The following is a 12,611-nucleotide window of genomic DNA, read 5'->3' on the forward strand; positions in this document are numbered from 1 at the left end:
ATACAAGCAACTCATGCAGCTCAATATCAAAAAAACAAACAACCCAATCCAAAAATGGGCAGAAGACCTAAATAGACAGTTCTCCAAAGAAGATATACAGATTGCCAACAAACACATGAAAGTATGCTCAACATCACTAATCATTAGAGAAATGCAAATCAAAACTACAATGAGGTATCACCTCACGCCAGTCAGAATGGCCATCATCAAAAAATCTACAAACAATAAATGCTGGAGAGGGTGTGGAGAAAAGGGAACCCTCTTGCACTGTTGGTGGGAATGTAAATTGATACAGCCACTATGGAGAACAGTATGGAGGTTCCTCAAAAAACTAAAAATAGAACTCCCATATGACCCAGCAATCCCACTACTGGGCATATACCCTGAGAAAACCATAATTCAAAAAGAGTCATGTACCACAATGTTCATCGCAGCTCTATGTACAATAGCCAGGACAGGGAAGCAACCTAAGTGTCCATTGACAGATGAATGGATAAAGAAGATGTGGCACATATCTACAATGGAATATTACTCAGCCATAAAAAGAAACGAAATTGAGTTATTTGTAGTGAGGTGTATGGACCTAGAGTATGTCATACAGAGTGAAGTAAGTCAGAAAGAGAAAAACAAATACCGTATGCTAACATATATATGGAATCTAAAAAATAAAGTGGTTCTGAAGAACCTAGGGGCAGGACAGGAATAAAGACGCAGACATAGAGAATGGACTTGAGGACACGGGGAGGGGGAAGGGTAAGCTGGGACGAAGTGAGAGAGTAGCATTGACCTATATACACTGCCAAATGTAAAATAGATAGCTAGTGGGAAGCAGCCGCATTAACACAGGGAGATCAGCTCGGTGATTTGTGTCCACCTAGAGGGCTGGGATAGGGAGGGTGGGAGGGAGATGCAAGAGGGAGGAGATATGGGGATGTATGTATATGTATAGATGATTCACTTTGTTATAAAGCAGAAACTAACACACCATTGTAAAGCAATTATACTCCAATAAAGTTGTTAAAAAGAGCATATGGGGGCTTCCCTGGTGACACAGTGGTTAAAAATCTGCCTGCCAATGCAAGGGACATGGGTTCAATCACTGGTCTGGGAAGATCCCACATGCCACGGAACAGCTAAGCCCGTGCACCACAACTACTGAGCCTGTGCTCTAGAGCCCGGGAGCCACAACTACTGAGCCCGTGTGCCACAACTACTGAGCCCGTGTGCCACAACTACTGAGCCTGCGCTCTAGAGCCTGCGAGCCACAACTACTGAAGCCTGCATGCCTAGAGCCCGTGGTCTGCAACAAGAGAAGCCACCGCAATGAGAAGCCCACGCACCACAATGAAGAGTAGCCCTGGCTTGCCGCAACTAGAGAAAGCCCACGCACAGCAATGCATCCAAAAATAAATAAATACAATAACAATAAATTTTTAAAAAAGAACTTATGGGTATTCTTATTTTCATTATAATTTTTGACAGAATTGTGGCTACAATAGTAAAATCCTTTAGAATATTTTACATTATTAAATTTTTATGTTTACCATTAGTATCTGGAAATTATTTGTTGACTTGTTTTGACAGCTTAGTGAAAATGTTAGAACAAAATAAAGCGTGGATTAGACTTCACAGGACTAGAATTCTTCCCTTTTAGCCTACTTAACTGCAAATTGATGGCTTGAACAGGTAATAATGCAGAGAAAATGCTCGAGATTGATCCTGCTTCAAAAAGGAATATGCTTTTAATATTTGGGACATGTTGGTTTTTATCCAGGTTTGACTTGAACTCAAAGCTCAAATGGATCATTTGAAAATGGGGTGGATATTGTACTCTTTATAAGCCACCCATTCATTCTTTCTCCAGCCTCCACAACTAAAGAGGCTATAAACACCCTGGGACATTTCCTATCTGACTGTAGCACCTTCAGGGGCATGGGGATTGTGTCTTTCCTATTGACTCCCATCTTTCCAGAGCCTAGCACAGCTCCTGACACATATTAGGCGCCTAATAAATAATTATTGCTCAAAAAAAGCAAACATAGGTTAATTGCAGAAGGCAATGGGTAATGAATGGGGTTTCCATGAGGTCACATTGAGAATGTTAGAGAGTGGATTTTTATAGGAAATTTCTGGTGCATGAATTGTTGAATTTGGGGACTCTCCTTGTACAGATGTGTGAGATGCCAGTAAACACAACCGAAAATCCTTGGAAGGTGAGTTCCGAAGAGGAACGAGAGCGTAAGGACCTTAGGAAAAGCCATCTGGTATTCAGCATTGACCCCAGAGGCTGTGAAGATGTGGACGACACCCTCTCTGTCAGAGCCTTGGATAACGGCAACCTAGAGCTCGGGGTCCACATCGCAGACGTGACACACTTTGTGGCATCGCATTCTTATATTGATATTGAAGCTAGAACAAGGTAACACTGTTTGAAATCAGCACTGTGATTATGTGTGACTGTAATGTATTTTGTAACTGCTAGTTTCAGATTTTTAAAACAAAGATTTCATAGTTGGAAACAATTCTGAAGATCTCTTCCAGAAAAAAAAAAAATTGAGGTCCACTTCCCCTTTTCCTTTAGAAAAGTAGTACCTTGATCAATTTACCTTTCCTTTTTTAACAGAATCTTTTCATGTGTTGTTTCCTTCTAAATTGAAATGGGTTAAATTTTTCATGTAGTAATATCCTATTTTATATAAATACTGGATCATTACACTCTAATTTTTCTTGTACAACTAAGATTCGTACCACTTTTTCTTTCTCTTTTATATCAGTGGAAGAATATTCAGCCCAAAGCATTATCACTTAGAAAAGTGGGAACATGGGAATAGCTGTATTACCCAGTCTGCTGCACTTGATGAAAAAGCAACAGCCTTGGGGAGTTTGTGCTGAGCTTTCGGCCATTTTCCTCACTGCAGCCTGCACAGTCAGCAGTCCTGCTTCTTGCTGCTGAAGGTCATGTGCCTGCATATGTGTCATTCACAGGGCCACCACTTATTACTTAGCGGACCGTCGCTATGACATGCTGCCCTCCATCCTCAGCGCTGATGTGTGCTCCCTCCTGGGAGGTGTTGATAGGTGAGTTTGTTCATTACTTTTATCATCAGAGCTTGTCTTGCCGCTTCTGTGGTGACTAGTGACTCTCGCTTGTGGCCTCTTCCTCGTCTTCTTTCTGATATACTCTCCTGCCCGCCTCCCCACCCCTGCTTTCCCCCTACATCCTCTATACCCTGCTGCACCACTTATTTGGGGGCAGCTTTGTTTCTCTCACCTTCCCTTCCCTTCCGCTCCTCTTTCTCTTTTCTTTCTGTCCAGCTGTGAGGCTCCTTCTCCCTCTTGTTGGCTTTTTAAAGTCAAAGTCTAGGAACAAATGTATACACCTTTGTACATATGTGTTCCCTGGTTGAGGCTGTTTTGCATGAGGATCATGATCTTAGGGAGTTTTTTGTTTATTTGTTGTAAAATTTGTGTCTGTCTTTGAATAGATAGTAAAACCATGTAGCCCAAAATTCATACGTTCGAAAAGATGTTTAGTGAAAGGCTCCCACCTGCCACTTACCCTCAGTTACCAATTGCTTCTGTATTTTCCTAGACATAATACTGTAACAAAAAAACTCCTCAGTTTTCCACCTTCCTATGTAGGGAAAAATCCAGCTCTTCCCTGCTATGTCTTTCTTTCCTGTGAGTCTCCTTTGCCTTTACAGGGAACATGTCACATCTGACACTTCTGGTCACCAAATGTGTGGAGGTGTTTCTCTACACCAAGCAGTCCTCTTCAACACCAGCTGGGTGTCTTACAATTTAATTCAGTTCTAATACTGTCTACCCAGAGATGGCATCAGGTTCCACAGGGTAAAGGACTCAGTCCCACAGGACTGTCCCCACTCCTCAACTTCAGACACCATCACAAGCCCAGATTGTCAGCATGCTTCTGAACGACCAGCTGTAGATTAGAGGTTCCCACGACCCCCTCTTTAGACTTCAGATGCCAGTTGCAAGTCCACATTCTTACCTGTACTTCTGACCAACTGGCTATAAATCAGAGGTTCCCAGACCCCCTCCTCAAGTTCAATTAATTTGCTAGAGCAGCTCTCAGAACTCAGGAAAACAGTTTACCTACATCTACTGGTTTATTATAAAAGTATATGATAAAGGATACAGATGAACATCCAGATGGAAGAGATGTGTAGAGCAAGGTATGTGGGAAGGACACAGAGCTTCCAGGCCCAAGGGTGCCACTCTCCCCAGCACCTCCATGTGTTCACAATCCAGAAGCTCTCTGAACCTGACGCTTTGGGGATTTTATGGAGGCTTCATCACGTTGGCATGATCGATCAGTAACTCCATTTTCAGCCCTTCTCCCCTCTCAGGAGAATGAGGGGCAGGGCTGAAAGCTTCTAATCATGGCTTGGTCTTTGCAGTGACCAGCCCTCATCCAGGAGCCCACCCAGAGTCTCCTCGTTAGAACAAAAGACACTTCTACCTCCCAGGAATTTACAAGGGTTTCAGAAGCCCTGTATCAAGAGCTAGGGGCAAAGACCAATATATATTTTCTATTATTTCAAAAATAAACACACACACACGCATGCATACCTATGGACATGTGGTCTTTCTTTGTTATACAAATGGCAACCATATGTATGTATGTGTGTGTGTGTGTGTATATATATATATGTATATACATATACTGTTCAGACCTTGCTTTTTTTTAAATTAACAATGTATCTTGGAGATCATTAATATGGAAATCATTCCATATTAATAACAGTTATCTATCTGTGGAAATTTAGATTGTTTCCAAACTTTTGCTATTATAAACAAAACTGTACTGAATTACGTGGAATATAAATCATTTCACATTTTTAAAAGTACAGTATCTCTGGAAGATAAAGTCCTAGAAGTGGAATTTCTGTGTCAACGGGTATATGCATTTGTGTTTAAATAGATAATAACCAAATCGCCTTCCACAGAGGTTATACCAATTATATTCTCTCCGTCAATGTATGAGAATGCTAGTTTCCCCACAGCCTTGCCAGCACAATATGTTGTGTTTTTTGTGTCTTTGCCAATTTGAAAAATAAAAATGGTATCTTAGAGTGGTTTTGATTTGCATTTTTCTACTATGAGTAAAGTCAAACATTTTTTTGTATGCCTAACAGTCATTTGTATATACTTTTCTGTGAACTATTTCATGTTTCTTGCCCCTTTTTCTTTTGCTTTCTTGATCTATTAGTAATTGATATCTAAGAGCTCTTTATACATTAAGAAATTAGCCCAGTGTTTTTTATGTGAGTTGCAAATGTCAGAGTGATTTGGTGGTAAAGTGATTCTTTACTAAGTGACCTTTTTGCTAATGAATCTACCATCAAGGCTGATATCCTAGTTCAGTGTCATCCTGTAGCACTCGAAAGGCTTTGCTCTTCTTTGCTAGCGAGCCCAGTAGACCTAACTCTATCAGTGCTATGCTGTTCCAAGGAAAATGGAGAACCGTAAAGTCAGGTTTGTAACATTCCATGCGAACTTATTTCAGATTTGCTCAGAGCTCCCCAGAACCTAATCTAACCTTGTTTTAATTTTAAATATCTTTTGATTTAGCAGTGGAGTGATGGATTGAAACATCGGACCTGAACCCTGTAGCAATGTCATTTTTTTCATTACATTTAGGGTCTAGTTCTGTTTATTTCAAAAATGGAAGAATTAAATAATGATGTGAGTGTGACTGGTTTTGTAGGTATGCTGTAAGCATCATGTGGGAATTGGATAAAACGTCCTATGAAATTAAGAAAGTATGGTACGGCAGAACCATTATTCGATCAGCATACAAACTATTTTATGAAGCAGCCCAAGAATTACTGGACGGAAACGTCGACATTGTTGATGATATTCCAGAATTCAGGGACCTGGATGAGAAGAGCCGACAAGCCAAGCTAGAGGAGTTACTGTGGGCAATAGGAAAGTTGACGGACATAGCCCGCCACATCCGAGCCAAACGAGACCAATGCGGAGCCCTGGAGCTGGAAGGGGTAGAGGTTCATGTCCAGCTCGACGAGAAGAAGAACATTCACGACCTCATCCCCAAGCAGCCCCTGGAAGTCCATGAGACGGTAGCTGAATGCATGATCCTGGCCAACCACTGGGTAGCCAAGAAGATCTGCGAGAGCTTCCCTCACCAGGCCTTGCTGCGCCGGCACCCTCCTCCACACCAGGAGTTTTTTTCTGAACTCCGAGAATGTGCTAAAGCAAAGGGCTTCTTCATAGATACACGGTAATTCCTCTTTTGAGGGGGCAGGGAACTGGAAGGGGATGCTGTACACTTATTGATCTTACAGTAGTTCTTAAAATGTGACAGCCAGATCTTTGACCAAAAATAGAAAACTTCTTGGCTTTCTTCATTTACTATAATGTAGGTATATTGGCTTCATTTTTTTTTTTTTTTTTTTGCCACACCGCGTGGCTTGTGGGATCTTTGTTCCCCAATCAGGGATAGAACCCATGCCCCCCTGCAGTGGAAGCTCGGAGTCCTAACCACTGGACTGCCAGGGAATTCCCTAGAGGCTTCAAATTAAAACAAGTTTATTTAGGCATAATTTTGACCCACTACAGTTTGTAATATAAAAGTAAGGAACCTGTTATACTTGATTTAATTTCATCTGCCCCTTAGGCAAATGCGAAGACTTAATCCTCTATTTCAATACTTTAAAAATGCAGCCTATCTCTGTGGCAATATCGTAAGACACCACACCGATGGTAAATTTATACCATCCCTCCGTAGAATGAGACGTTTTTACTCCCCACCTCCAGGATAAAATATTTTCCCTGTTAAAAATGATGTATAAAGGGGATTCTTTTTTCAATATTTTGTTGTCAGTAACAGGTGCTAATTAATATATCTTTTATTCATTTATGAAAATGGATTTTTTTGCCTCTCTCTTTAGGCGATAGTATCTCTTAACTGGTTTAGTCCGTGGTTGAGCTCTGTGTGCGTGCCAGACACACATGCTAAGGGCTTTCAGGTGTTAGCTTGGATCATTCATTCATATTTTACAGATAGGGAAATTAAGTCTGGAGGGGTTAATTTGCCGATAATTTAGCAGCAGGTTAGGGCAGAACCAGGATTGGAATCCATGTCTGTCAGACTTGAAAGCTCACATTAGTGCCCACTGTGTCACAGTGCTTCTCCTTTCATCATCCGCCGTTCTCCTTCCCCATTTCTCTTGGCAGGCTACGGTACAGAACTGAATTATATACTATATTATTAAATTGTTACTATAACTATATTTCCTGGGTTTTAAAAAACTACTTAAAAGTAAGTAAATAGAATGCTTCCGCTCGCCCTCTTTAAAAAAAGAAAAAGGTTTTCTTTTTCTGGGTTTCTTTTACTTGTGTACCTCAGGTTTAGTTCTGTTTTGTTTTTTAACTCTCTCTGGCTCAATTTTTTTTTTTTGGCTGGGCTGCCTGGCATGCAGGATCTTAGCTCCCCGACCAGGGATCAAAGCATGGAGTCTTAACCACTGGACCACCAGGGGAGTCCCTGGCTCAATAATTCTTGATTTAAAAAAAGAAAAAATCAATTCTTTGACCTGTACAGGATGTTTAAGGTTAAGGATGTTAGGAATTTAATTCAGCAAGTACCTGGCCACCCACTATGTGCTGAGCATAACTTCATCTCATAAGTTCAGCACATTACTCTTCAGTACTTAAGAAATGTATTTGAGGGAATTCCCTGGTGGTCCAGTGGTTAGGACTTGGTGCTTTCACTGCCATGGCCGAGGTTCGATCCCTGGTCGGGGAACTAAGATCCTGCAAGCCACGCAGCATGGCACAAAAAAAAGGAAAGAAAAGAAATGTATTTGAATTCTGACACTCTTTGTTTAAACCTCAGAAGCAAACTAGATTTCTTTTTTTTGGCTGTGTTGGGTCTTCGTTGCTGCATGGGCTTTTCTCTGGTTGTGGCAAGCAGGGGCTACTCTTCATTGCGGTGCGCAGGCTTCTCATTGCGGTGGCTTCTCTTGTTGTGGAGCATGGGCTCTAGGCGTGCAGGCTTCAGTAGTTGTGGCACACGGGCTCAGTAGTTGTGGCCTGTGGACTCTAGAGCGCAGGCTCAGTATCTGTGGCACACGGGCTTAGTTGCTCCGTGGCATGTGGGATCCTGCCCGACCAGGGCTCGAACCCATGTCTCCTGCATTGGCAGGCATATTCTTAACCACTGCACCACCAGGGAAGCCCCACAAACTAGATTTCTATAATTGAAAAAAGTTGCTTCTTAAATGTGTCCAAAATAAATTTAACTACTGGCAGATGAACATATTCAGATGGTGAGTGTTGACTTGTAAATTATTGCTGGGGACTACATAAAGGTTTTTACATTTTTTTGTCAGGTCCAATAAAGCACTGGCTGATTCTCTGGATAATGCAAATGACCCCAATGATCCCATTGTCAACTGGTTGCTTCGATCAATGGCTACACAAGCCATGTCTAATGCACTGTATTTCTCCACTGGATCATGTGCCGAGGAAGAGTTCCATCACTATGGTGAATGATAAAATTTTACTCTGTGTGCCCATAAGCTTGAGCAAGTTGTTTAAAAAGTATATTTTTTTGTTTATTTTGATTTTTTGGTTTATTTTTGAAGGTCTAGCATTAGATAAATATACTCACTTTACCTCTCCGATAAGAAGATACTCAGATATTATAGTACACCGACTGTTATTGGCAGCCATTTCAAAGGATAAGAAAATGGAAATTAAGGAAAATTTGTTCAGCAACAAAGATCTTGAGGAATTATGCAGACATATCAACAACAGAAACCGAGTAAGAAGGAATTTTTAATTCTCTTACCCATCATCTCTTTTGCTAACAGAAAAGCTTTATTGTATAGTGGAATGAAGTACTGTATATTCTAGCAAATTAAACTCTAGAATTATTCCAACCAATGAAATAACATGAAAAATCATAAAGTTTGTTGAGTAGCTCTCAATACATTTACAAATGTTCTGAAGTGACTTATTGTGGATTTATGAGATTTACCACGGGTTAGATGTTTTTCCCAAAATGTAGAAATGTGAAAGATCATCATCTTACTACACAAAGATAATAACAATTCTAGACAATTATTTTTATTTATAAAATTATCCAATCATACCTGCTGTTTGAAATCTGCCTTTTTTCACTTAACATGTTATTGATAGCACACCATGTCAATATAGTTACATCATTGTTTTAGAAACTGCTTTGTATTCTATTTTATATTGTTGCTAGTGGCCATAATGTTGTACAGCTTAGAACTAGACCATTTGGTGATACATAAGATTGGAAGCTGCCTAAATGTTTAATATTATTTTCTGTATCCAGGGTTCTAGTTTGATACTGTGCAACATTATAGCCACTAGTCATGTTGGTTTAAATTAAAAATTCAGTTCCTCAGTCACACTAGCCACATTTCACGTGCCCAACAGACACATGTGGCTTGTGGCTACCTATGGGACAACACAGATACAGAACGTTTCCATCATTGCAGAAAGTTCTGTTAGGCAGCACTGTTCCAGGCAATTTAGTTTACACCATCCTTGTGTATACACTTTTACAGACTTCTCACATTTTGCCTGGATAAATTCCTGGTAATAATGAATTGCTGAGTCAAAAGGGCTGTACAAATAAAACTTTCATACCTATTACTAAATTGCCCTTCAGAATAGTAGTTCTAATTTGCACTTCTACCAGCAGGATTTTGGTAGGACAGACTTGAAAATAAAGGTAAGACATAGACCTGGATACTTTTCCTCTTCCTGAATGAACTAGACAGTTTTTAAATAACAAGTTGTTTTCTTAAAAGAATAAATTTTCTAAGACATTTTTGAGGGAATGATAAAGGGTCCCACAAAATTGACTTAATTATGATAGAGAAGAATGTTTGTATTAATAGTTTTCTAGAACCTAGCCTTTTTTAAAAGACATTGTTTCTGTGGGAATATGAATCACATGTTTCTTCTGGGGATGTCAGGGAAGTCCATCATCATGCTTTGGGGTTGTGCTTCTTCTTACAGGCAGCACAGCATTCTCAGAAGCAGTCTACAGAGCTCTTCCAGTGCATGTATTTTAAAGACAAAGACCCAGAAACTGAGGAGCGTTGCATATCTGATGGGGTTATTTATTCAATTAGGACAAACGGTGTGCTTGTGTTTATACCAAGGTATGTTATTTCTAACACAATAGTTGTTAAGAAATCATGGTTAACCTTAAAGTATAGACATGGTATATAAATGGTACATTAGATGTAATTTATTAAAGCATTTATTTTAGCAACTGTTTTGTAGTTACCATATGTACATAATGTAATAATATATAATTCATTATGTAAGTATAAATGGATATTAGAATCTAGTACATCTGTATCAGTCTTAGAGTTTTACTTTGTTATTTAGCAAAACATTTTGTTTCCATCTGCTCAATGAAATATATTTGGAGGTAAATCAGATGAAAAGTTATTATTTTTTTTTTTGGAAAAGTTGTTTTTAATCTGTAAGAAAAACTAGCATTCTAGATAAGTATACAAAACCTGCATACTAAGAATATATTATCTCTGGATTTTTATTCTGACAATGATTCAGGTTTGGGATTAAAAGTGCTGCTTATCTAAAAAATAAAGATGGTTTGGTGATCTCATGCAGCCCAGATGGCCATTCTGAATGGAAACCAGGATCCCTTCAACGATTTCAAAACAAAATCACCTCTACCACGACAGGAGGGGAATCTGTTACGTTCCATTTGTTTGACCACGTAACAGTAAGTCTGTATTTATGTTAAGTGTTGCTTTCACTGCAAAGAACAAAGACTGTGATTTAGTAATATGCATTTTCTCCTCTATGACAGGTGAGAATATCTGTACAGGCCTCACGTTGCCATTCTGATACAATAAGGCTTGAAATAATAAGCAACAAACCATACATGATGCCAGATACAGAACTTTTTCAGCAGAGTTCCCTCTTGCTAAAGAGTGATTTAGTGAAAGAAGTAGCTAGATCTGTGGAGGAAGCTCAGCTTGCTCAAGAAGTCAAAGTAAATGTCATCGAGAAAGATTATCAAAAATATTGCCAAACAAAGGGAAGAAGCCTGTACACACTTCTAGAGGAAATAAGAGACCTAGCTCTCCTGGATGTTTCCAACAGTTATGGAATATGAAACTCTTCTTACTTCATTAAAAGACCTGTCTTACGTGAATGTTTTACCTTCTTTTAAACATTAAGATATAATTTTCAGCGTCACCCAATGTCACCCAATCCGAGTGGGATTGGGTAGAAATATCAGATATTTGTGAAATTTTTTCTTATCATTAATTTAAGTTGCATTAAATAAAGTACAGTTAGGGCTTCCCTGGTGGCGCAGCGGTTGAGAGTCTGCCTGCCAATGCAGGGGACACGGGTTCGTGTCCCGGTCCGGGAAGATCCCACATGCTGCAGAGCGGCTGGGCCCATGAGCCATGGCCACTGAACCTGCGCGTCCGGAGCCTGTGCTCCGCAACGGGAGAGGCCACAACAGTGAGAAGCCCGCGTACCGCAAAAAATAAATAAATAAATAAATAAAGTACAGTTAGGTCACTATGGAAAGTGGTTTTTCAGAGGTAAGTAGATACTGAATCCTGACTCTGCAAATCATGTTGCTGGTCTTGTTAATAAACCCAGAATTGACTTTTGGTTAGCTTGTCTCAAATCCATTCTTTTACAGTATTAATTTTTCCAGTAATTGCTACACTGGGCCATTTGGGTCATAGGCCCCTCTGACATCTGCCAGATTAACTTTTCAGTCACCTTCAGATAATAAGCTCTGTCCTGTCCACGTATCCACTTTAAAACTCCCTATTTCATATTTGACTCAGTCACCCCTGCTGTCCCCAGCACCAATTGGGGATAGGGCATAGGGAGCAGGGTGGGGTGCATAGGGTAAGGTCTATTCTCTCAAACCTCCATTCCCACCCTCTCCTCAAATGATGAGTTGCATTGCACTTGCCCTTGCTGGAGACTTGTTACTTAGCACCATCACTCTGCCAGTCTTCCCCCTAAAAAGCAACCTTCCCATGTCCTAGTTTGTAAAAACTAGCTTTGCCTTTCCCTCTCCCCCATGGGAATCTCCTGCTAAGAATCAGACCAACCTTTAAACTTGATTCTCAACGTGGTACTTTCTATCTGCAACTACCCTTCCACCAAGTTGATAAACTCAGGCAGGAAAAACTCCAATTATGTCCTCCCACCACGTGGCCCTAACACTTCAGCCTCATATTCACCATTCCCAAATCTCTCATTTCCTAGATTTTCATTTCTATATTATTGTACATGTTCTTCCCAATCCTTGGCATCTCCACCGAATCCTCCCTATGTGCTCTGTGTTCCCCATTATACTTTGCAAGTTTCTCTCCAACTAACTAGTCAGTAAGGTACCAAGGAGCATGTGAACGTCCCCAGCACCTATGCAGGCCAGGCAATGTATCAGCTTTTCATGTGGCCCTTTAAGTATTAAAGTGACTCCTCCAAAGACATGTAAACATATAACTGTGAACATATTACCAAAAGTGTAAAGTGTAGAACTAAATAGCAATGAGAAACTTTTATAAAGCCTC

General features: G+C 40.1%; 1 protein-coding gene across 2 annotated transcripts in view; it reads left to right on the forward strand.

Annotated features, from left to right (window-relative positions):
- DIS3L (DIS3 like exosome 3'-5' exoribonuclease) overlaps positions 1 to 11,218 on the forward strand; it is a gene marked incomplete at its 5' end in the record, with an annotated part of 34,270 nt that extends 23,052 nt beyond the window's left edge. For both annotated transcript variants that reach the window (XM_079700965.1, XM_079700966.1), the window contains 8 exons: positions 2,172 to 2,419; positions 2,986 to 3,078; positions 5,732 to 6,265; positions 8,379 to 8,533; positions 8,634 to 8,812; positions 10,045 to 10,190; positions 10,609 to 10,783; positions 10,871 to 11,218. In XM_079700965.1, coding sequence (XP_079557091.1) covers positions 2,172 to 2,419; positions 2,986 to 3,078; positions 5,732 to 6,265; positions 8,379 to 8,533; positions 8,634 to 8,812; positions 10,045 to 10,190; positions 10,609 to 10,783; positions 10,871 to 11,179 — 1,839 coding nt within the window. In that variant the 3' untranslated portion in view covers positions 11,180 to 11,218. The remainder of the gene's footprint in view (positions 1 to 2,171; positions 2,420 to 2,985; positions 3,079 to 5,731; positions 6,266 to 8,378; positions 8,534 to 8,633; positions 8,813 to 10,044; positions 10,191 to 10,608; positions 10,784 to 10,870) is intronic.
- Positions 11,219 to 12,611: the final 1,393 nt, after the last annotated feature.

Source organism: Hyperoodon ampullatus (genome assembly GCF_949752795.1).
Source record: "Hyperoodon ampullatus genome assembly, chromosome: 3".
Classification (NCBI taxonomy): Eukaryota; Metazoa; Chordata; class Mammalia; order Artiodactyla; family Ziphiidae; genus Hyperoodon; species Hyperoodon ampullatus.